General features: G+C 46.9%; 1 protein-coding gene across 9 annotated transcripts in view; it reads right to left on the reverse strand.

Moving 5' to 3' along the window:
- Positions 1-26,140, reverse strand: part of TRIP12 (thyroid hormone receptor interactor 12) — a 335,873-nt gene that overhangs the window by 42,403 nt on the left and 267,330 nt on the right. For all 9 annotated transcript variants that reach the window (XM_063915608.1, XM_063915614.1, XM_063915607.1 and 6 more), the window contains 6 exons: positions 14,304-14,495; positions 11,860-12,011; positions 11,621-11,778; positions 10,769-10,842; positions 9,953-10,152; positions 9,705-9,832 (listed from right to left, as the gene is read on the reverse strand). In XM_063915608.1, the coding sequence (XP_063771678.1) occupies positions 9,705-9,832; positions 9,953-10,152; positions 10,769-10,842; positions 11,621-11,778; positions 11,860-12,011; positions 14,304-14,495 (904 nt within the window). The remainder of the gene's footprint in view (positions 1-9,704; positions 9,833-9,952; positions 10,153-10,768; positions 10,843-11,620; positions 11,779-11,859; positions 12,012-14,303; positions 14,496-26,140) is intronic.

Here is a 26,140-nt window from a genome sequence, read left to right on the forward strand (position 1 = left end):
AAGGTATCGAACTTGCAAACTTTGCACACGTGTTCGAACCCGACCAAGTAGCTGCTCGGCATAGCTGTAATGCTGAAACCCCCAGCCAGCTGCCCAGGAGGAACCCATTGACCCAGTAGAGTGGGCCTAAATAGATTTTGGAAACGGCAAACCTGCAGTAGAATAAGCATGTTGGATAGTAAGCCTGATCCATCTTGCAATTGACTGCTTTGAAGCAGGACACCCAATTTTATTGGCATCATAGAGAACAAACAGTGAATCCGATTTCCTGGTACGGGACGTTTTCTTCACATATATCTTCAAAGCCCACACCACATCCAAGGACTTTGAAACAGTAGATTTGTCAGTAACAACCGTAACCACAATCGGCTGATTGATGTGAAACGCAGACACCACCTTAGGAAGGAATTGCTGACAAGTCCCGAGTTCAGCTCTGCCCTCGTGGAAAATCAAGTAGGGTCTCTTGTGCGACAACGCCCCCAGTTCCAAGACGCGCCTTGCCGAGGCCAAGGCCAACAGGATGACTGTTTTCCACGCAAGATATTTTTCTTCCACCTCCAGTAACTGTTCGAACCAGTCCGATTGGAGGAACAGCAGAACCAACTTGAGATGCCAAGGTGCCGTGGGAGGCACAAAGGGAGGTTGGATATGAAGCACGCCCTTCAAGAATGCCTGTACTTCAGGTAGAGAAGCTAATCAATTGTTCCTGAAAGAAAATCGACAAGGCTGAAATCTGAACCTTTAAGGAGCCTAGGCCCACATCCACACGCAACTGCAGGAACAGCAGGAAACGTCCCAGAAGACATTCCACAGTAGAATATCGTCTACTTTCACACCAAGAGACATATTTCTTCCAGATATGATGGTAATGTTTCAACGTTACCCCCTTCCTGGGCTAGAATCAGCCTCTCAACTTCCATGCTGTCAAACGTAGAGGTGGTAAGTCTTGATAGATGATGAACAGGCCCTGTTGCAGAAGATACTCTTGAAGAGGCAGAGGCCATGGATCTTCGCTTAGCATCTCTAGAAGGTCCGCATACCAGGCCCTTCTCAGCCAGTCCGGAGCAATCAGGATTGCTTGAACTCTTTCCCTTCTTATTCTTTTGAGAACCCTTGGATTTAGAGGAATCAGAGGAAACAAGTATACCAGTTGGTATACCCACGGAGTTGTCAGGGCGTCGACCGCTACAGCCTGTGGGTCCCTTGACCTGGCACAATACCGCCTGAGCTTCTTGTTGAGACAAGAGGCCATCATGTCGATTTGTGGACAACCCCACCGATACGTTAGGTGCTGGAAAACCTCCGGGTGGAGGCCCCATTCTCCCGGGTGCAGGTTGTTTCTGCTGAGGAAATCTGCTTCCCAGTTGTCTACTCCCGGGATGAAGATTGCAGACAACGCCACCGCGTGCTTTTCCGCCCAGAGGAGAATTCTTGACACCTCCGACATTGCAGCTCTGCTTTTCGTTCCGCCTTGTCTGTTTATGTACGTCACTGCAGTCACATTGTCCGACGGAACTTGAATGGCCTGATTCAGAAGACAAGAGGCCGGCAGAAGGGCATTGTAGATAGCCCTGAGCTCCAGGATGTTTATGGGAAGTGTGGCTTCCAGACTTGATCATCTTCCTTGGAATTGTACCTCCTGAGTGACCGCTACCCAACCTCTGAGGCTTGCGTCGGTGGTTAACAGAATCCAATTTTGAATCCCAAACCGTCGACCCTTCACCAGGTGAGACGTTAGTTGCCACCACAGGAGGGAAATCCCGGTCTTCGGCGTCAAACGAATCATATGATGCATGTGCAGATGCGATCCGGACAATTTGTCCAACAGATCCAGCTGGAAGGACCTTGCATGACCCCTTCCGTACTGAATTGCCTCGTAAGAGGACACCATCTTTCCCAGAAGACGGATGGACTGATGTACCGAGATTCGGTTTGGCTTCAAGACAGCCCGCACAATCGACTGGATTACCATTGCCTTTTCCAAGAGAAGGAACACTTTCTGAGACTGTGTGTCCAAAATCATTCCCAGGAAATGCAGCTTCTGCATTGGTTCTAGGTGAGATTTCGGCAGGCTCAGAATCCACCCATGATCCAGGAGAATCTAGTGTGGCATACACTACAGAGTGTGTGTTTACCCACATTTACAGTAATCACAATAACACACACAGACAGTATACCGATCAAGCCTGCCCTTGCTGTATGTGAGAGGAGACAGAGAAAGACACCAGCACACCGCTAGCTGCACAGTTCCAGTGAGGCTGTCAGCTAATATTACAGTGAAACACTAGTAAATACTGTCCTGTAGAGGACACAGATTGTGTACAATAGCGGCACTCCCCCTTTGCTACATCCTGTACCAGTTTTCCAGCGTGTCTTGAGAGTCAAGAAGAGCTGTGTGTGCTGTTTGCTGCTGCATTAAGCAGAGGAAGGCGCCAAAATGCCTCTGGTCCCGCTCTGAGGTAGGAAATTCAGGTATCGAAAAATTGCAACTCTGGGTTAAGCACAAATATTATTGCGAGTGTGACCGATGCGGTGGGCTCTTACAACCACCATATTAACACAATCCTCAGAGACCTCTAACAGAGCAGTTAAGCTGTTAGTGAGAAACTTGTATAAGAAAGGAAATCCGCACAGGGTTTCAGGGAGTCCCACTAAACATAAGTTATTCCTCCTAGAACAGTTTTCCTATTGCTTGTTGTTGATCTGATTATGGATATCAAGACAGATTGTTGCTTCACGGTGTGTAAATCGTGGAAGCACTCACCCAGACGAGTTTCTGCAATGTTCATCCTAAAGAGTTGGGATATCTGCGATTTAAAGTTCCTGTATAGCATCTGTGACCTGCTTAGCCTCTCCAATGATGAGAGGGTGCATTGTGTCTTGAATAGGTGACAATGGTTGGAATGGGCTCTGCTGTGACTTGATCAGCACTACCAACGACAGGGGAAGTAGAAGCATCATTGACTACTGGGGGAAACAACTGTGGCAGCCATATTGGATTCTACCCTCTCTGTTATTTTGCCGATTTTGGGCCGGCATACTGGGAGGAGAAAAACGTCTCCATTCAGTAAGGCCCGGACAGGAGTGGTAGGGAGCAGTGGGGTCCGTTGCCGAGAGCTGCTGCAGGGGCTCACATAGCCGCCAGAACCGGAAGTACTAGATTTTTCATTTTAAGTAAAACAAACACCTCTATGTTGTGACCAACTTAACTGGGGGGGATCCAGTTTCTAAGATCCCTTCCTAGTTTCTGTGACAATCGCTAAACAGTCAACTTTACATTAATACAGGGAGAGGTAAATAGTGTAATCCAAGATGCTGGTTGGATTGCAAGGACCCTGCCATTAAGTTACACAGGTGAGGGATGAGAGGAGGTAGTAACTCATTGTCCTTACACGTATATGTAATGACAATAATATTGCAGTTGAGCTTTTGAAACACACACCATAACAGGACTATAGGGCCTGATTACACATCAGCAAATGTGCAGCTGACAGGAAACATGCTTTCAGTGTACACTAAACTAGTGTAATGTGTACAGTGCATCCGGACAGTATTCATAGCGCATCACTTCTCCCACATTTTGTTATGTTACAGCCTTATTTCAAACTGGAATAAATTCATTTTTCCCCTCAAAATTCGACGCACAAAACCCCATAATGACAACGTGAAAGAAGGGTTTGAGATTTTTGCAAATGTATTAAAACTGAAAAACGAAGAAATCACATGTACATAAGTATTCACAGCCTTTGCTCAACACTTTGCTGATGCACCTTTGGCAGCAATAACAGCTTTAAGACTCTTTGAATATGATGCCACAACCTTGACACACCTGTCTTTGGGCAGTTTCACCCATTCCTCTTTGCAGCATCTCTCAAGCTCCATCATATTGGATGGGAAGCATCGGTGCACAGCCATTTTCAGATCTCTCCAGACATGTTTAACCGGATTCAAGCCTGGGCCACTCAAGGACATTCACAGTTGTCCTGAAGCCACTCCTTTGATATCTTGGCTGTGTGCTTAGGGTCGTTGTCCTGCTGAAAGATGAACCGTCGCCTCAGTCTGAGGTCAAGAGCGCTCTGGAGCAGGTTTTCATCCAGTATGTCTCTGTACATTGCTTCATTCATCTTTCCCTCTATCCTAACTAGTCTCCCAGTTCCTGGCTGAAAAACATCCCCACAGCATGATGCTGCCACCACCATGCTTCACTGCAGGGATGGTATTGGCCTGGTGATGAGCGGTGCTTGGTTTCCTCCAAACATGACACCTGGCATTCACACCAAAGAGTTCAATCTTTGTCTCATTAGACAAGATAATTTTGTTTCTCATGGTCAGAATCCTTCAGGTGCATTTTGGCAAACTCCAGGTGGGCTGCCATGTGCTTTTTTTACTAGAGAGTGGCTTCCGTCTGGCCATTCTACCATACAGGCCTAATTGGTGGATTGCTGCAGAGATGACTGTCCTTCTGGAAGGTTCTCCTCTCTCCACAGAGGAATGCTGACAGAGTGACCATCGGGTTCTTGGTCACCTCCCTGACCAGGGCCCTTCTCCCCCGATCGCTCAGTTTAGACGGCCGGCCAGCTCTAGAAGAGTCCTGGTGGTTCCTAACTTCTTCCATTTACAGATGATGGAGGCCACTGTACTCATTGGGACCTTCAAAGCAGCAGATATTTTTCTGTACCCTTCCCCAGATTTGTGCCTCAAGACAATCCTGTCTTGGAGGTCTACAGACAATTCCTTTGACTTCACGCTTGGTTTGTGCTCAGACATGCACTGTCAAGTGTGTGCCTTATATAGACAGGTGTGTGTCTTTCCACATCATGTCCAATCAACTAAATTTAACGCAGGTGGACTCCAATTAAGCTGTAGGAACCTCTCACGGATGATCAGTGAAAACAGGATGAACCGGAGCTCAATTCTGAGCTTCATAGCAAAGGCTGTGAATACTTATGAACATGTGATTTAAAAACAATTTTTTTTTGCAAAAATCTCCAAAAAAACTTTTTTCATGTTGTCATTATGGGGGATTGTGTGTAGCATTTTGAGGGAAAAATGAATTGATTCCATTGTGGAATAAGGCTGTAACATATCAAAATGTGGAAAAAGTGAAGCTCTGTAAATACTTTCTTCTGATCTCATTTACAGTGCATCCGGAAAAGGAGATTTATGGTAGGAACTTACCTTTGTTAAATCTTTCTGCGAAGTACACTGGATTCCACAGGGAATAAAATCGGGGTGTAGAGTAGGATCTTGATCCGAGGCACCAACAGGCTAAAGCTTTGACTGTCCCAGGATGCCTTGTACCGCCTCCTCTATAACCCCGCCTACGTGCACAGGAGCTCAGTTTCGTTAACCAGTCCAATGCAGTAGCAGGTAGAAAAGAGACTATAACAGTTAGTAGCCACACAGCACCACATTCTTACGACAGGAGAAGGTACCAGCGGCTAATGCCATACAAACCCAAAGAAGCTAAGTGCGTCAGGGTGGGCGCCCTGTGGAATCCAGTGTACCTCACAGAAAGATTTAACAAAGGCAAGTTCTTACCATAAATCTCCTTATCTGCAGCGGGGTACACTGTATTCCACAGGGAATAACATCGGGGATGTCCTAAAGCAGTTCCTCATGGGAGGGGATGCACTGTAGCGGGCACAAGAACCCGGCGTCCAAAGAAAGCATCCTGGGAGGCGGAAGTATCGAAGGCATAGAACCTTATGAACGTGTTCAGTGAGGACCACGTCGCCGCCCTGCACAATTGTTCAAGGGTCGCACCACGGCGGGCCGCCCAAGAAGGTCCAACATACAGAGTAGAATGGGCTTTAATGGTATCAGGAGCTGGAAGGCCAGCCTGTATATAAGCATGTGCAATCACCATTCTAATCCACCTTGCCAAGGTTTGCTTATTAGCAGGCCAGCCACGTTTGTGAAAACCAAAAAGAACAGAGTCAGATTTCCGAACTGACTCAGTTCTTTTCACATAAATGCGGAGAGCCCGTACCACATCCAAAGACTTCTCTTTGGATGACAAACCTGGAGAGGTAAATGCCGGAACCACAATTTCTTGGTTAAGGTGGAAAGAAGACACCTTAGGAAGATAACCAGGGCGGGTCCGAAGAACCGCCCGGTCACGGTGAAAAATCAGGTAAGGTGACCGACAGGATAAGGCACCGAAATCTGAAACCCTTCTATCAGAGACAATAGCCAGCAATAACACCTTAAGAGTGAGCCATTTAAGGTCCACCGACACTAGGGGCTCAAAAGAAGCCTCTTGCAAGGCTTCCAGAACCACCGACAAATCCCAAGGAGCCACAGGAGGAACGTAGGGAGGTTGAATTCGTAGAACACCCTGAGTGAAGGTATGAACATCAGGCAAAGCAGCAATCTCTCTCTGAAACCAAACAGACAAGGCTGAAATATGAACCTTGAGCGAGGCCAGACGCAAGCCTAAATCCAGGCCCTGTGGTAGAAAGGCCAACAGATTGGCAATACTGAATGTGAATACGTCATTCTTACCAGCACATCATGTGAAATAAGAATTCCAGGCCCTGTAATAAATCCGAGCCGAAGCCAGTTTACGGGCCTTCAACATAGTTTGAATGACCGCCTCAGAAAAACCCTTGGCCCTTAGGACGGAAGCTTCAAGAGCCAAACCCTGGAAGCCAGACGGGCCAAATCCTGGTAGACACAAGGGCCCTGAACGAGGAGGTCTGGGCGATGTGGAAGTAGAAGAGGACACTATCGAGAGACATTGTAGGACTGAGAACCAATGCCATCTGGGACACGCTGGAGCGAGTAGAAGTAGTATTCCTCCTTCTTGCTTGAACTTCCTTATCACCCTGGGCAGGAGTGACACTGGAGGGAACACAAACGGCAGCCAAAAGTTCTATGGAAGGGCCAGTGCGTCCACGAACGCCACTTGAGGATTTCTTGTTCTTGCTCCGAAGACCGGAACCTTGTGATTGTGTCGAGACGCCATCAGGTCTACATATGGTAGGCCCCACTTGTCAACTAGGAGTTGAAATACTTCTGGATGAAGGCTCCACTCTCCGGCGTGTACGTCCTGATGACTGAGGAAGTCCGCTTCCCATTTGAGGACTCCCGGAATGAACACTGCCGATATGGCCGGCAGATGGCGTTCTGCCCACTGAAGTATCCTTGACACTTCCCTCATCGCCATGCGGCTTCGAGTGCTGCCTTGATGATTTATGTACGCCACAGTGGTGGTGTTGTCTGACTGTACTTGAACAGGCCTGTTCTGTATCCAAGGCAGGGCTAGTGTCAGTGCATTGAACACTGCCCACAGTTCCAGAATGTTTATTGGGAGGAGTCTCTCCTCTCAATAAACATTCTGGAACTGTGGGCAGTGTTCAATGCACTGACACTGACACTAAGAGACACCAGTCCACCGACCCTGAAAAGAGAGTGTTGCTCCAATACCGTGCCCCAACCCCTCAGACTGGCATCCGTTGTCAGAAGGACCCAGTTGGGGATACAGAAGGGACAACCCCTGCTCAATCGCTGATCCTGGAGCCACCAGGACAGAGACAGGCAAACCTCCGGAAATAGGGAGATCATGCGAGTCCTGATCCGGTGGGGTAGGCCGTCCAATTTGGAGAGAATTAACTTCTGGAGAGGGCGGGAGTGAAATTTAGCGTACTCTAATATGTCGAAAGCAGACACCATGAGGCCCAGTACCTGCATCGCCGAGTGTATCGATACACGTGGGCGAGATAGTAAGCGTCTCATTTTGTCCTGAACTTTCAGGACCTTGTCCGGAGACAAAAACAACCGCTGTTTGTGTGTGTCCAACAATGCTCCCAGGTGCACCATGCTCTGAGCAGGGACCAGGGAGGATTTCTTCCAGTTGATGAGCCACCCGTGAGCTTGTAGGAATTGGACCGTCCGTTCCAGATGACCACTGGTGAGGATGCCAGGATCAACAGATCGTCCATATACGATAGGATCCTGATGCCCCGACGGCGGAGGAGACCCATCATAACCGCCATGACCTTGGTGAAAATTTGCGGAGCTGTGGTCAGACCAAAAGGTAAGGCCTGACATTGGTAATGTAGGTCTCCAATAGCAAACCGCAGGTACTGCTGATGCAACATGGCAATAGGGATATGGAGGTAAGCATCCTGTATGACCAGGGATACCATATAGTCCATGGGCTCCAAGGCCAGAACAACAGAACGAAGAGTTTCCATACGGAACTTGGAAACCTTCACAAATTTGTTCAAAGACTTGAGGTTGAGAATGGGCCGGGAGGACCCATTCGGTTTCGGGACTAGGAACAGCGTGGAATTCTACCCCCTGCCCCTCTGAGCCAGAGGCACCGGCACTATCACTCCTGTATCCAGGAGAGATTGCACCACCAGATGAAGCGTCTTTGCTTTTACCTGATCCGAAGGGATGTTTGTTGAGCAAAACCGATGAGGGGGATGTTTCTTGAAAGAGATAGCGTAACCGTGAGTGACGACTTCCCTTACCCAGGCATCAGAAGTGGTCATTAACCACACCTGAGCAAACCGGAGAAGACGGCCTCCTACCCTGGGATCCCGCCCCGTCATGCGGCAGGCTTGTCTGTTTTGGAAGCAGGCTGACAGGCAGCCCAGACACGTTTTGGTTTGGGCTTGGTGGGTTTGGAAGAGCGTGCTTTGTTTGGGTACACCTGACCCTTTGCTTTACCCAGAGTCCGAAAGCAACGAAAGGAAGTACTCTTAGCCTACGGAGCCGAAGGAGTAGTACTAGGCAGACAAGCAGTCTTCGCCGATGTTAAATCAGCAACAATCTTGTTGAGGTCTTCCCCAAACAGTATGTTCCTCTTAAAGGGTATCACCTCCAAGGTCTTTTTAGAGTCCAGGTCAACAGACCAGGATCGCAACTAGAGAATCCTGCGAGCCAGAATGGACGTCGTAGACGCCTTGGCCGCCAGGACACCGGCATCCGATGGGCCATCCATGGCGTCAGCACTGCCTGGTGCAGAATCAGCCCTGGAATCCTCACCCTGGATAGCAGACATTATTTGTAACCGTACCCCTAGGGTGACAGAAAGTACAATTTAAGCAGACCGAATACTTGGCAAAATAAACCCTCACAGTGTGACTGCAAGCAGAGCACAAAATAGGGAATTTGAAGGTGGTATACGGTGACTGTAACTTCATAAAGATACCAAACAAGTATATCCTGTGAAACACTATATCTATAGGACCCTGACGCACATAGCCACCCTCAGGGTATAGAATATAGTGATAGCAAAACCTGTGGGATACACGGAATAGAGATCACACGGCAGCTACTGGCACACACAGTCACATGTACAATGCAGAAATTATCACAAACAATAAAACTGCACTGGACTCGCAATACTAACTAATTGTACTAGAGTAATGCTATACGGCAAAACAGATATAACAACTTACAAACTGAGCTCATGTGAACGGAGGCGGGGTTATAGAGGAGGCGGTGCAAGGCATCCTGGGACAGTCAAAGCTTTAGCCTGTTGGTGCCTCGGATCAAGATCCTACTCTACACCCCGATGTTATTCCCTGTGGATTACAGTGTACCCCACTGCAGAAAAATAAATTATCTAGTAGGGATGGGATTTAACATTCACCTGCAGCAACCAATTGTGATGAACAATCAGAATAGGCAGTTTAATTTACCCACCCACAAGTCTACACCCTAGCACCGGCAGGTCATATCCTTACCATGCCACAGTTCATCATGTTTCTTTGAATTCCTAGGAGATGTTTTGGTTGGTGCAGTTTGGGCACGACCACGCTTGCCACCTACTGAGTCTTTTGTGCTCTCTTCCTCTTCCCTAACTGGTTTATACCTATGTAAAATACACAATTATACATTAGATCTAGAACTTAAAAAATTTACAGGTATTTAAGAACAAAAAAAATACAGCTTGGTCGTTCTGTCCAGTTACATGCTCAAAAGAGCCACATACCAGATAGTGTGCGTCTTGGTCCAGATGCCAGCTCTTCCTAGTGGATTGCTTTCATCATCTGTAGACTCCCTCTCCTCCTCAGTCTGTATGCTATACTGTCTAACAGCCTGGTACACAGTCATGTTGTAAGGGAGCAAGTGATCTCCAATATAAAACTGTAGCCTGTGTCGTACATTCCCCGAATTCAAGAACTGAGCAGCCTGGGAAGAGATAAAGAAGTAAAAGACTCCTCATTAAGAAGCAAACAAATCTAGAGTTTCTGTAGGGGGGCCCTACAGTTATTACAGAGGTCCCTTTCTTTGATTAAACTCCTTGTCTTATCCTATTATGGAGGCTAAGGGTTACTAAGCCACCTATGTAGCCCTAGAAATGTATCAACTTTCCTATCACTACATTAAAAGGCACTAGTCTGTTGGGAGTCTACTTTCCATCTATCTCTTTGTATATCAACAGAAAAATCAATATAGTAGCTGCAACCAACATGACAATTTGAAAAATATAAAACAAAGCTCTTTGTACAGAAGGGGTTGGGTGCCTGGTGGTTAGGATTTCAGCAGGGGGGCGAGCGCAACTAAACCCCTTGCGGGCTCGCCATGCTATGGGCTCGGTTGCGCGCCACAGGTTTTATTCCCACTTTGTGTGTGTCGTGGACACCCAGCCCTGGGCCCCTGCCAGCATCCTGGCGGTCACGATCCCGGCGTCTGTATACTGACTGCTGGGATCATGACCGCTGGTCACCTGACTACACCCTGTACAGAAGACCACATTTACAGGATATAATTCCAAACCAACAAGAGCCCATCAGTGGTATCTTACCAAGGATTCGTCAATTTCTTCATCAGAGCCATCATCATCACTGTCCTCGTCATCTTCTCGTACTCTGCCATACCCTAAAAACATGAGAATCAGAATCCAATCCAATGTATTGCTCTACATGGCCACTGATGGCATCACTAAACATAAGACTTTAAAGAGGACCATGAGACTAGTGCATCTCACAGAACTCCTGCAGTCAATATCATAAGTCAAGGCTTCATGGGCTGTAGCTAAGCACCCAGTGACACTGCACAGGGCAAGGGCTAGCTTAGCACTGCCTATGAGCACACTCTGAATAAACCTTCAAATGTTGCTATATTTATAACAAATCTGTGCAGCATGAATATACCACATGGTAAAAACGTAAATATAGGCCTCTTAGAGAAAGTCAAATCTACTGATGTGCGCTTTATATTATTTGGGTCCCCCACTCCATTCAAAGCCCCACCAGACAACTTAAATATAACAAGCAGCCACACATAGTTGGTGCCAGCCTTTAACCACACCAGCTGAACTCTGTGACATCAGCTAAAGCCATTCACATTTTTTAGCTGCAATCCTGCAACCTCCCGTCTCACATAAACATAACCCCAGCAGTTGCTGACTAGGATCCTAAAAACTCTCAGCAGCAGGGCATCAGCACCAGTGCTTAGGATCGCCCCATGCCCTCAGGGCAGTTGTGACCAAAGCAACCAGTATTTGCCCAGCTGCAATGGTGCACTAGTAAATGCTAAAGAACCTTGCCCTGTACAAGTTACACCAAGCTAACAAAGTACATTTAATTTAGCAAAATAAAGCACCATTTTTATGCTAAAAATGAAGTTCAGACAGATCGATGAAAAGGAGACTGACCTCTGACCACTAGATATCGCTCAATGGCTTGTACCAGAGCCAGAGGATCTATTTTAACAGGACCGCCTTTCCATTGCTTTACATTGGTGCAGTCAGGATGTCTCTGCAGCTGACACTTAAGCTGATGAGTATTGAAAAACTTCAGAGCCTGTGATCCTCTGGGGAGAAAAACAATATATATATATATATTACACACAAACATTGTGCTTTATCTTGAAATGACCTAAGTTTATACATACCTGCTCCCTGTCCCATTTCCACTTGGAAAATCATGTACTTTTACTGGGAACTGCTCCATCTGACTGAGGCAGTTGTTCATTTTGTGGACCAGGGCCAGCAAATGGCCGTTTCCTGTCGGATCTACCTTTCCAAGCAGCTCATCTCCCGGAATCTAGGGATAACACATTCATTATAAATATATTTTAAAATGCTATTTTTTTTTTGTATTTAATACTTTTGATCAAGTTTGGCATAGTTTTACAAATACATTTGCAGGAACATAATAAAAGACTTAAACATAAGAAGTCTGTGTGGTCTCATTAGAAAGTCACAGAAAGTGTTCAGGGTCCAATTGTAAAGCGCAACGGAATTTGCTGCGCTATATAAGAAACTGTTAATAAATAAATATTACATTTCCAGTAAATAGTACATGTATTCACAGATTTGCAAGAATAGATAAAGAAAAAACAGGTATTTCTTCGCAAGTGTCGGGCTTCGTGGCCCTGACGTCATTGGATCAGTACGAGTCCCAAGACAGCTCATCAATTTGCAATATACAGGTCAAAGGGAAATTTTTAGCAGATCTGACAAAACACTCATAGGTGATAAATTGGCATATGGGGAGTCAAGCCGCCTGTCCCAAATATTACAATATTTCTGTTCACAATTCCTTGCCAAATATGCATATTTTTCATACAAAATTGTGTCATTAACCAGAGACTTCCAGGTTGCTAGCATGGGGCCAGAGTTAAAATGCTACATTTAATGTGCTGTGCTCAGTTGGACAACTGTGGAAACAAATGTTTAAATGTACGGACTGTGTACTTAATATTCATTCAGTATTTTATCTTATAAGGTATTTTCTCTGGCATAAGAAGTGATATGGTCATTACCCTGGCTCTAGCAAAAGGTTTAGCATTAACTGACCAAGTATATATTAGATACAATTCACTCCAGGGAATACGCCTGTATTGCTGAGAGAGTTCTAAGACTGTTAAGTAAAGAAAACATTATGTGCTAAATCAGATTGTGTTTAATGCAAACTGTTTTGGGCCATAGACATATCAAATGAGGAATGCAACTGATCAATTCCTGTAAAAGGTACATTGTATTTTCATGTTGAGATACAGTTTCCTGTACAAATCTTCAATGTTTACAGCCTGCTGTATTGTGCCCTATAATATAAAGGGCTGATGTGGTCCTGAAATATTGTATTCTCTGATTCAGAAGAATGTACTTCTGAAGAACATCTGTATGCAGTGATTGTCCCAATGACCTTCAGCAAGGGACTTCAGCATCTGCCTGTATCCTGTGACTAGCAGGAAACAACTGTTCTTGATTGAGCCCCGTCTTTCCAAGCTGAAACCCTCTGCCAAATTAATTAGTGCAGACTGGTACATAGTGAGGTACCAGTGGAAATTAGCAAACACTACCCAGGAGGTGTTGCACAAGCATGGCCACACAAGTGGAAGTAGGTGGTTCAAGGTGCCGGTGGTAGGAGCCTACGTGGAACGAGCACTTACAGGTGCCGTGTAGGAGCTTGGCGGTGGCAGAGGGTTACCTGCACACAGTGGGAGGAGTCAGTAACAAGTGGTTAATGACATTATCACGGAATCCCTAGAAACGGTGAAGTAAGCCTACTCCGGTTACTCATGGTTGTGTAACCACCCTCTAGTCCACAGGTTCTCAAACTCGGTCCTCAGGACCCCACACAGTGCATGTTTTGCAGATAACCTAGCAGGTGAACAGGTGCATTAATTACTCACATACACATTTTAAAAGGTCCACAGGTGGAGTAAATTATTTCACTTGTGATTCTGTGAGGAGACCTGGAAAACATGTACTGTGTGGGGTCCTGAGGACCGAGTTTGAGAACCTATGCTCTAGTCTATCAGTGTCAAAAATCTGTGTTTGTCTGATGGAACAAGGTCATACAGTCACAGATGCATTCTGAAATATCATGATACTGACCAGATCGGGCAGTGACAGCACTGGTAGACCTTTGTATCTCCCTGCAGGCTTACAGAAAGAGCAAGAGTCTACTATTATCTTGAACAATCTATGCAACAAAACATACAGGCCCCATAGCCAATTACGACTGCAATGAAAATGAATAGCAAGTTCACAAAGATGTAAAATCCTTCCCTTTTAAAACCGTAAAAATAATTTCTTAATAATTAGGATTCAAATTTTCTTGCGTTTATTACGAACATGCTGCTGAGAAATTTTAATTTAAGAAATGAATTTACCATGAACCTAAATAATCATTGAACCAGAACACTGGTTGAGGTTTATAACGGAGCTATAAGAAGAAAATTGAAGGAAACAGGAGCTCTGAGTACATAAATTCTGATTTTTATACTCCACTGAAGAGTAAATTTAAAAACAACAGGGACTAAACTAGCTCAGTCATGTACTGTAAGTGGGGCAACAGACGGACTATATTATTATAGAGGTTACATACCGGGGAGCCAAAGAAGACGTGTAAGAATCTTTTCAGTCGGATGTCTCTGCTTACAATGTCTTTCTCACTTTTGGAAGTCAGATACAAAAGCAGTTGTTTCACGAAGCCACTGTGCTGGATTTCAAATGATGAGACATCAGACTCCGAGACGATGCTTCGAATTTCTACAAGGCACTCAGCTCCACCATCCACCTGGAAAGCAAGAAACTCACACTGTAACTTACTGGATGAAAAGGCAAAAACAAAAAACCCATAACTTACACAAAAGGCTTTCATCTCGTGAGCCAGACCATTATTTGTGAAAGTGCAGTCTTCAGTTCACTATGCCTGAAGTCTATTGCCACAAACACAGTAGTTCAATTAGAGTATTATATATTAAATTTGAAATACACTACATTAATCCTTTCATTGCCAGAACCATCCCTGCTTCATGAGCACAGCCCCCCCAACCCCCCCCCCAAAAAAAAAAAAAAAGGCCACATGGGGAGATCAAACAATCCCTGCTCCATGAACACAACAGGGGCACAATCTCACCTGAATTAATATTTTGAATCAAATTACACCTTTTGGAATTCAAATGAAGCAGTCTGCAGAGGAGGTCACTTAACTGCCCTTGTCTCTAGGTGATCTCTATGTGATCTCTAGGATCCGCACTAAAATGTCCTCCCATAACCTTCTGGGTATACATTTGTAATGTTGACATTTAGGGTGTCGAAACGAGAATGTCACCACTGTCAGAATGTTGAGACTCAAAATATCATTCACAATGCAGACAATGACAGACTTTTCCTTTTGATTACTCTGAGAAGGGAAGCAGGGGAAACATGTACAATGTGGGACCCAAGGTATGTGGAAGCTTGTGGTGAGGCCTGCTAGTCATAAGGTCCACAGCTAGCCGACACCTCTGCTAGCTGCTGGAACACCTCTGGTTAAAAGAAACCACTCTGCCCTGGATGTATCCTTTGACGGCAGAAATGGTCTGCTTTCCAGTTCAGAATACTGAAATAGCAGAGATGTGTTTTTCTACCCAGTTGAATATTGTAGTCAGTTCTGTTATAGCCAGGAAACGGAGTAATGCTATGGTGATTAACGTATGCCATTTTTATGGCATTGACTAGTTGAATACAGAGGGGTTTTCTCTGAAGAAACTGTTGGGCCTATAGGAGTTATTAGAACCAAGTTATTATTAGAAATTTGCAGGTACTTTTGAGATGGACAATAAAACCCCTGCATGCGGAAAGGAGGATTTTGGTACTTACCGATAAATCCCTTTTTCGGAAGCCATAGGGGACACTGGCCGCCCGCCCGTCGCTGTTCTCTTGCCTTCCTTGTTGTTCTGTTGCTTTTAATTGTTATATGCCCTCTTCTGTCGTATAATTTCTGTTCTCTTGTTCCAGTCTCCTCTCGGCTAATTCATAACTGAGGGATGATGGGGGATAGAGGGGGGGGATCCTGTTCCACTTCTAAGATTATTTAAAGTGCCAGCTCCCTGTAAGCCACCATCATCACCCCCAGAGACTTGAAGCTATGCCAGTGTGCCCTGTGGCTTCCGAAAAAGGGATTTATTGGTAAGTACCAAAATCCTCCTATTTCTCATTTGACTTATTTTTAAGACCAAGCTTTGCAAAAAGTCTGATAGACTGTTTTCTTCAATGGCAGGATTACTCTGATCCAAGACAATAATAATGAATCTATATCTCAACGATCTATTTATATAAGCAGATTTTGTGGCTTGTCTCAAATATTATCTAAGTCTAGTGGTGAAGACCTTACAGATGTGTGGTATATAATCCGTTTTCCTAAATTTGAGCTGGTCCTGTCTTGGATTAATCCTCTTCTGAAGTCTCTTGTTCGATATCACATGTACTGGAGTGTTTCTCAGAGGAGAAAATAGCTACATGCCGATGGCAAATGATGGCTGTTATCTGTTTCCAGGATATCTTCTCTCAATGCATAAAAATGCTTGGAAGGATGGTGTCCTGCTTCGAAGAAGTCCCTTTTGCTTGTTTCATTCAAGGCTTCTTCCACTCCAAGTTTTACCCCAATGGAAACAGTGAATCCCTGTTTAGAAACAAAAATGTTTGAACGGTTCCTTCAGAGTTTGCCAGTCTCTTCTTTAGTGGCTACAAAGGAAAATAACTTTCTTGGGGGAGTGTATAATACCCCTTTCAGACCGCATGTAACAGGTTGTACCTGGGAGCCATACACTAGTGCTTCCTAGGTGCGACCCGCTAAGGACCCTTCCACGCAGGCATCCCCAGCCCGGCATATTGCCGGGTTGGTGACATCAGCAGTGACGCGTGCGGATGCGGCGCTTGGAGATCAGATGATCTCCAAGTGCCTCCTGTCCATACAGTGTAAACGGGTCGCATTGACCCGGCAACCCGTTCACATCGCACAGCGACCTGGGTATTCAAACATGGTCGCTACCAGGGTTGAAATACCGGGTAGCTTGATCTTTTCCCTGGTACCTTTCAGACCGAATGGATGATTTTTAAAGCTATCATCAGCCTGCAGGATTGGGGAGCCTGTATCTATATATTTTTCTGTCAGCCACTAGGGGACACTGGCACAACTTCAAGACTGTGGGGACGTCCCAAAGTTACCCCCCTGGGCGAGGGATCGCTGAGGAACTTGAAAAACAAGATGGCCAAACCGTGAAGATGAAGCCGCAAAAGTATCGAACTTGTAGTATTTAGTAAACGTATGAAAACTGGATCAAGTGGCTGCTCAACAGAGCTGCGACATGGTAGCCTCCTACTAGTGGCCCACAAGACTCAACTGAGCGTGTAGAGTGGGCAGCAATGGACAATGAAGGTTGTCTAGACTGGTTGAGCTAGGCCTGAAGAATTGTCAACCGAATCCAGCGGGCTATGGTCTGTTTAGTAGCAGACCACCCCAGACGTGGGAGATCATACAGTACGAATAAAGCATCAGACTTCCGTAAAGATGCTGTATGATCTATCAGGGGCACTGGAATGTAAATGACATTTTGGCGCTCCCCTCCAAAACAAGACAGCCAAACCGTAAAGATGAAGGCGCAAAAGTATCAAACTTGTAGAATTTAGCAAATGTATGAATACTGGACCAAGTGGCTGCACGACAGAGTTGAGACGTGGTAGTCCCCCTACTAGCAGCCCACGGAGACCCAACTGAACGCATAAAGTGGGCAGCAATGGATACTGGCGGTCGCCTAGACTGGTGGAGATAGGCCTGACGAAAAGTCAACTTAATCCAGCGGGCCAGGGTCTGCTTAGTAGCATGCCACCTACGACGAGGGACATCATAAAGCACAAATAAAGCATCAGACTTCCTGAAAGGCGCAGTCCGCTCTACGTAAATCTACAAGGTTCTCACTACATCCAGAGAAGAAGGTGTCCCAGAATCGTCCTGCAAAGATGGAACCACAACAGGCTGATTGATGTGAAAAGACGACACGATCTTGGGAAGGAAAGAAGCACATGTTCTCAATTTCGCCCGATCAAGATGAAAAATAAAAAAGGGGGTTCTGCAAGAGAAAGCACTTAATTTAGAAACCCTCCAGGCTGAAGCTATGGCTAGTAGAGAAGCAGTCTTCCAAGTAATTTCTACAGGTTGACTGTAGAAATTCCAGCACCAGATTATATCCCAAGGAGCTGTAGGTGGAACAAACTGAAGTTGTACCCGTAGAACCCCTTGTAGATAGGTTTGCACATCCTCCAGGATTTCTAGGTGTTTCTGAAAAAAAAAAATAAGAATTTACTCACCGGTAATTCTATTTCTCGTAGTCCGTAGTGGATGCTGGGAACTCCGTAAGGACCATGGGGAATAGCGGGCTCCGAAGGAGGCTGGGCACTCTAGAAAGATCTTAGACTACCTGGTGTGCACTGGCTCCTCCCACTATGACCCTCCTCCAAGCCTCAGTTAGGTACTGTGCCCGGACGAGCGTACACAATAAGGAAGGATTTTGAATCCCGGGTAAGACTCATACCAGCCACACCAATCACACCGTACAACTCGTGATATGAAACACAGTTAACAGTATGAAACAATAGAGCCTCTCAACAGATGGCTCAACAATAACCCGATTTAGTTAACCATAACTATGTACAAGTATTGCAGATAAACCGCACTTGGGATGGGCGCCCAGCATCCACTACGGACTACGAGAAATAGAATTACCGGTGAGTAAATTCTTATTTTCTCTAACGTCCTAGTGGATGCTGGGAACTCCGTAAGGACCATGGGGATTATACCAAAGCTCCCAAACGGGCGGGAGAGTGCGGATGACTCTGCAGCACTGAATCAGAGAACTCCAGGTCCTCATCAGCCAGGGTATCAAATTTGTAGAATTTTGCAAACGTGTTTGCCCCTGACCAAGTAGCTGCTCGGCAAAGTTGTAAAGCCGAGACCTCTCGGGCAGCCGCCCAAGATGAGCCCACCTTCCTTGTGGAATGGGCATTGACAGATTTTGGCTGTGGCAGGCCTGCCACAGTATGTGCAAGCTGAATTGTACTACAAATCCAACGAGCAATAGTCTGCTTAGAAGCAGGAGCACCCAGCTTGTTAGGTGCATATAGGATAAACAGCGAGTCAGATTTTCTGACTCTAGCCGTTCTGGAAACATATATTTTCAGTGCCCTGACAACGTCTAGCAACTTGGAGTCCTCCAAGTCCCTAGTAGCCTAGGCACCACAATAGGCTGGTTCAGGTGAAACGCTGACACCACCTTTGGGAGAAACTGGGGACGAGTCCTCAATTCTGCCCTATCCATATGGAAAATCAAATAAGGGCTTGTACAAGACAAAGCCGCCAACTTTGATACTCGCCTGGCAGAAGCCAAGGCCAATAACATAACCACCTTCCACGTGAGATATTTCAGATCCACGGTTTTTAGTGGTTCAAACCAATGTGATTTTAAGAAACTCAACACCACGTTGAGATCCCAAGGTGCCACAGGAGGCACAAATGGGGGCTGACTCTGCAGCACTCCTTTTATAAATGTCTGAACTTCAGGTACTGAAGCTAGTTCTTTTTGAAAGAAAATCGACAGAGCCGAGATCTGTACCTTAATGGAACCCAATTTAAGGCCCATAGTCACTCCTGCTTGCAGGAAATGCAGAAATCGACCTAGTTGAAATTCCTCTGTTGGGGCCTTTTCGGCCTCACACCATGCAACATATTTTCGCCATATGCGGTGATAATGAGTTGCTGTAACCTCTTTCCTGGCTTTAGTAAGCGTAGGAATGACTTCCTCCGGAATGCCCTTTTCCTTCAGGATCCGGCGTTCAACCGCCATGCCGACAAACGCAGCTGCGGTAAGTCTTGGAACAGACAGGGCCCCTGCTGCCGCAGGTCCTGTCTGAGTGGCAGAGGCCATGGGTCCTCTGATATAAATTCTTGAAGTTCTGGGTACCAAGCTCTTCTTGGCCATCCACGAGTATCGTTCTTACTCCTCGCCTTCTTATTATTCTCAGTACCTTTGGTATGAGAGGCAGAGGGGAGAACACATAAACCGACTGGTACACCCACGGTGTTACCAGAGCGTCCATAGCTATCGCCTGAGGGTCCCTTGACCCGGTGCAATATCTTTTATAGCTTTTTGTTGAGGCGGGACGCCATCATGTCCACCTGTGGCCTTTCCCAATGGTGTACAATCCTATTGGAAGACTTCTGGAGGAAGTCCCCATTCTCTCGGGTGGAGGTCGTGTCTGTTGAGAAGATCTGCTTCCCAGTTGTCCACTCCGGGAATGAACACTGCTGACAGTGCTAACACATGATTTTCCGCCTATCGGAGAATCCTTGTGGCTTCTGCCATCGCCATCCTGCTTCTTGTGCCGCCCTGTTGGTTTACATGGGCGACTGCCGTGATGTTGTCTGATTGGATCAGTACCGGCTGGTTTTGAAGCAGAGGCCTTGCCGGCCTCAGGGCATTGTAAATGGCCCTCAGTTCCAGAATATTTATGTGTAGGGAAGTCACCTGACTTGACCAAAGTCCCTGGAAATTTCTTCCCTGTGTGACTGCCTCCCAGCCTCAAAGGCTGGAATCCATGGTCACTAGGACCTAGTCCTGTATGCCGAACCTGCGGCCCTCTTGAAGATGGGCCCTCTGCAGCCACCACAGTAGAGATACCCTGGTCCTTGGAGACAGGGTTATCAGCCTATGCATCGGAAGATGCGATCCGGACCACTTGTCCAACAGGTCCCTCTGAAAAGTTCTTGTATGGAACCTGCCTAATGGGATTGCTTCGTAGGAAGCTACCATTTTTCCCAGGACTCGCGTGCAATGATGCACCGCTACCTATTTTGGCTTCAGGAGGTCTCTGACTAGATGACAACTCCTTGGCTTTCTCCTCCGGGAGAAACACTATTTCTGGTTTATGTCCAGAACCATCCCCAGGAACAGTAGACGTGTCATAGGAACCAGCTGTGACTTTGGACTGTTTAGAATCCAACCATGCTGTTGTAGCACTTTCCAAAATAGTGCTACCCCGACTACCAACTGCTCCTTGGACCTCGCCCTTATAACGAGATTGTCCAAGTACGGGATAATTACAACTCCCTTTTTTTGAAGGGGTATCAACATTTCGGCCATTACCTTGATAAAACACCCTCGGTGCCATGTACAGTCCAAACGGCAGTGTCTGGACTTGGTAATGGTAATCCTGTACCACAAATCTGAGGTACTCCTGGCGAGGATGGTAAATGGGGACATGCAGGTAAGCATCCTTGATGTCCCAGGATACCATGTAATCCCCCTCGTCCAGGCTTGGAATAACCGCCCTGAGCGATTCCATCTTGAACTTGAATTTTTGTGTTCAAGGATTTTAAATATAAAATGGGTCACACCGAACCATGCGGTTTCGGTACCCCAACCCGTGTGGAATAGTAACCCCGTCCTTGTTGAAGTAGGGGCACCTTGAGTATTACCTGCTGGGAATACCGCTTATTAATTGCCTCTAGCACAGCCTCCCTGCCTGAGGGAGTTGTCAGCAAGGCATATTTTAGGAAACGGCTGGGGGGAGACATCTCGAATTCCAGCTTGTACCCCTGAAATACTACTTGAAAGAAACAGGGATCCACCTGTGAGCGAGCCCACTAATTGCTGAAATTTTTGAGACGGCCCCCCACCGTACCTGGCTACACCTGTGGAGCACCCGCGTCATGGTGTGGCCTCACAGGAGGCGGGGGAAAAATCTTGATTCTGGGAACAGGCTGACTGGTGCAGCTTTTTTCCCTCTACCCTTTTCTCTGTACAGAAAGGAAGCGCCATTTGACCCGCTTGCTTTTCTGAAGCCGAAAGGACTGTACCTTTGTCTGTGAGGAAACCTGAGGTAAAATTATTTCTTCCCAGCAGTTGCTGTGGATACGAGGTCCCAGAGACCATCCCCAAATAATTCCTCACCCTTATAAGGCTCTCTATGCGCTTTTTAAGTCAGCATCACCTGTCCAGTGACAGGTCTCTAATACCCTCCTGACAGAATGGACATTACATTTATTGTGGATGCCAGCAGGCAAAATATCCCTCTGTGCATCCCCCATATATAAGACGACGTCTTTAATATGTTTTTATGTTTGGCAACTAGTATCCCTGTTTGACAGGGTCACCGACCACGCTGCAGCAGCACTATCTGCAGGTCTCAGTCTAGTACCTGAGTGTGTAAATACAGACTTCAGGATAGCCTCCTGTTTTTTATCAACAGGTACCTATTAAAGTGGCCGTATCCTAAGACGGCAGTGCCACCTTTTTTGACAAACGTGTGAGCGCCTTATCTACCCTAGGGGATATCTCCCAGCGTAACTTATCCACCTGGCGGGAAAGGGTACGCCATCAGTAACTTTTTATAAATTACCAGTTTCTTAACGGGGGAACCCACGCTTTCACACACTTCATTTATTCATCTGATGGGGGAACAAAACACTGCCTGTTTTTTCTCCCCAAACCTAAAACCCATTTTTAGAGGTGCTTGGGTTAAAGTCAGAAATGTATAACACATTTTTTATTGCCGGGATCACGTCACGGATGTTCCTAGTGGATTGTGTATATGTCTCCACCTTGTCGACACTGGAGTCAGACTCCGTGTCGACATCTGTGTCTGCCATCTGAGAGAGCGGGCGTTTTTGAGCCCCTGATGGCCTTTGAGACGCCTGGGCAGGCGCGGGCTGAGAAGCCGGCTGTCCCACAGCTGTTACGTCATCCACCCTTTTATGTAAGGAGTTGACACTGTCGGTTAATACCTTTCACCTATCCATCCACTCTGGTGTCGGCCCCACAGGGGGCGACATCACATATATCGGCCTCTGTTCTGTCACCATATAAGCCTCCTCATTCAACATGTCGACACAGCCGTACCGACACACCGCAGACACACAGGGAATGCTCTAAACGAGGACAGGACCCACAAAAGCCCTTTGGGGGGACAGAGTAAGAGTATGCCAGCACACACCAGAGCGCTATATATATATATATATACAGGGACTAACTGAGTTATGTCCCTAATAGCTTTTATATAATATACTGTATACAGTGCCAAATTTAATGCCCCCCCTCTCTTTTCCCTCTTACTGTGCAGGGAAGAGCCAGGGAGCTTCCCTCCAGCCGAGATGTGAGGGAAAAATGGCGCCAGTGTGCTGAGGAGATAGGCTCCGCCCCTTTTTCGCGGCCTATTCTCCCATTTTTTATGGAATTCTGGTAGGGGTATTTACCTCATATATAGCCCCTGGGGCCATATATTGAGGTATTTTAGCCAGCCAAGGTGTTTTTATTGCTGCCTCAGGGCGTCCCCCCCAGCGCCCTGCACCCTCAGTGACCGGAGTGTGAAGTGTGTGAGAGGAGCAATGGCGCACAGCTGCAGTGCTGTGCGCTACCTTGGTGAAGACAGAGTCTTCATGCCGCCGATTTTCCGGACCATCTTCTTGCTTCTGGCTCTGTAAGGGGGACGGCGGCGCGGCTCCGGGACCGAACATCAAGTCTGGGCCTGCGGTCGATCCCTCTGGAGCTAATGGTGTCCAGTAGCCTAAGAAGCCCAATCCGGCTGCAAGCAGGCGAGTTCGCTTCTTCTCCCCTTAGTCCCTCGCTGCAGTGAGCCTGTTGCCAGCAGGTCTCACTGAAAATAACAAATTCTAAGACTATAACTTTCTAAGAGCTCAGGAGAGCCCCTAGTGTGCATCCAACCTCGGCCGGGCACGAAATCTAACTGAGGCTTGGAGGAGGGTCATAGTGGGAGGAGCCAGTGCACACCAGGTAGTCTAAGATCTTTCTAGAGTGCCCAGCCTCCTTCGGAGCCCGTTATTCCCCATGGTCCTTACGGAGTTCCCAGCATCCACTAGGACGTTAGAGAAATAAGATTTTACTCACCGATAAATCTATTTCTCGTAGTCCGTAGTGGATGCTGGGGACTCCGTCAGGACCATGGGGAATAGCGGCTCTGCAGGAGACAGGGCACAAAAAGTAAAAGCTTTTGGACCTAGGTGGTGTGCACTGGCTCCTCCCCCTATGACCCTCCTCCAAGCCTCAGTTAGGATACTGTGCCCGGACAAGCGTACACAATAAGGAAGGATTTTGAATCCCGGGTAAGACTCATACCAGCCACACCAATCACACCGTACAACTTGTGATCTGAACCCAGTTAACAGTATGATAACAGAGGAGCCTCTGAAAAGATGGCTCACTACAACAAAAACCCGATTTTGTTAACAATAACTATGTACAAGTATTGCAGACAATCCGCACTTGGGATGGGCGCCCAGCATCCACTACGGACTACGAGAAATAGATTTATCGGTGAGTAAAATCTTATTTTCTCTAACGTCCTAAGTGGATGCTGGGGACTCCGTCAGGACCATGGGGATTATACCAAAGCTCCCAAACGGGCGGGAGAATGCGGATGACTCTGCAGCACCGAATGAGAGAACTCCAGGTCCTCCTCAGCCAGGGTATCAAATTTGTAGAATTTAGCAAACGTGTTTGCCCCTGACCAAGTAGCTGCTCGGCAAAGTTGTAAAGCCGAGACCCCTCGGGCAGCCGCCCAAGATGAGCCCACTTTCCTTGTGGAATGGGCTTTTACAGATTTTGGCTGTGGCAGGCCTGACACAGAATGTGCAAGCTGAATTGTACTACAAATCCAACGCGCAATAGTCTGCTTAGAAGCAGGAGCACCCAGCTTGTTGGGTGCATACAGGATAAACAGCGAGTCAGATTTCCTGACTCCAGCCGTCCTGGAAACATATATTTTCAGGGCCCTGACTACGTCCAGCAACTTGGAGTCCTCCAAGTCCCTAGTAGCCGCAGGCACCACAATAGGTTGGTTTAGGTGAAACGCTGAAACCACCTTAGGAAGAAATTGAGGACGAGTCCTCAATTCCGCCCTATCCGAATGAAATATCAGGTAAGGGCTTTTATAGGATAAAGCCGCCAATTCAGATACTCGCCTGGCAGAAGCCAGGGCCAACAACATTACCACTTTCCATGTGAGATATTTTAATTCCACCGTGGCAAGTGGCTCAAACCAATGTGATTTTAGGAATCCCAAAACTACATTGAGATCCCAAGGTGCCACTGGGGGCACAAAGGGAGGCTGTATATGCAGTACCCCTTTTACAAAAGTCTGAACTTCAGGAAATGAAGCCAATTCTCTCTGAAAGAAAATCGACAAGGCCGAAATTTGAACCTTAATGGACCCTAACTTTAGGCCCATGGACAGTCCTGTTTGCAGGAAATGTAGGAAACGACCTAGTTGAAATTCCTCTGTCGGGGCCTTCTTGGTCTCGCACCACGCAACATATTTTCGCCAAATACGGTGATAATGCTGTGCGGTTACATCCTTCCTAGCTTTAATCAGGGTAGGAATAACTTCATCTGGAATGCCTTTTTCCTTCAGAATCCGGCGTTCAACCGCCATGCCGTCAAACGCAGCCGCGGTAAGTCTTGGAACAGACAGGGTCCCTGCTGAAGCAGGTCCCTTCTTAGCGGCAGAGGCCACGGGTCCTCTGTGAGCATCTCTTGAAGTTCCGGGTACCAAGTCCTTCTTGGCCAATCCGGAGCCACTAGTATAGATCTTACTCCTCTCCGTCTTATAATTCTCAGTACCTTGGGTAAGAGAGGCAGAGGAGGGAACACATACACCGACTGGAACACCCAAGGTGTTACCAGAGCGTCCACAGCTATTGCCTGCGGGTCTCTTGACCTGGCGCAATACCGGTCTAGTTTTTTGTTGAGGCGTGACGCCATCATGTCCACCTTTGGTTTTTCCCAACGGTTCACAATCATGAGGAAGACTTCCGGATGAAGTCCCCACTCTCCCGGGTGTAGGTCGTGTCTGCTGAGGAAGTCTGCTTCCCAGTTGTCCACTCCCGGAATGAACACTGCTGACAGTGCTATCACATGATTTTCCGCCCATTGCAGAATCCTTGCAGCTTCTGTCATTGCCCTCCTGCTTCTTGTGCCGCCCTGCCTGTTTATGTGGGCGACTGCTGTGATGTTGTCCGACTGGATCAACACCGGCTGACCCTGAAGCAGAGGCTTTGCTAGGCTTAGAGCATTGTAAATTGCCCTTAGTTCCAGTATATTTATGTGAAGTGAAGTCTCCAGGCTTGACCACACTCCCTGGAAGTTTCTTCCTTGTGTGACTGCTCCCCAGCCTCTCAGGCTGGCATCCGTGGTCACCAGGATCCAGTCCTGAATGCCGAATCTGCGGCCCTCTAGGAGATGAGCACTTTGCAGCCACCACAGAAGAGATACCCTTGTCCTTGGAGACAGGGTTATTTTCTGATGCATCTGAAGATGCGATCCGGACCATTTGTCCAGCAGATCCCACTGAAAAATTCTTGCGTGGAATCTGCCGAATGGAATCGCTTCG

This window comes from Pseudophryne corroboree, chromosome 4 (genome assembly GCF_028390025.1).
Source record: "Pseudophryne corroboree isolate aPseCor3 chromosome 4, aPseCor3.hap2, whole genome shotgun sequence".
NCBI classification, from domain to species: domain Eukaryota; kingdom Metazoa; phylum Chordata; class Amphibia; order Anura; family Myobatrachidae; genus Pseudophryne; species Pseudophryne corroboree.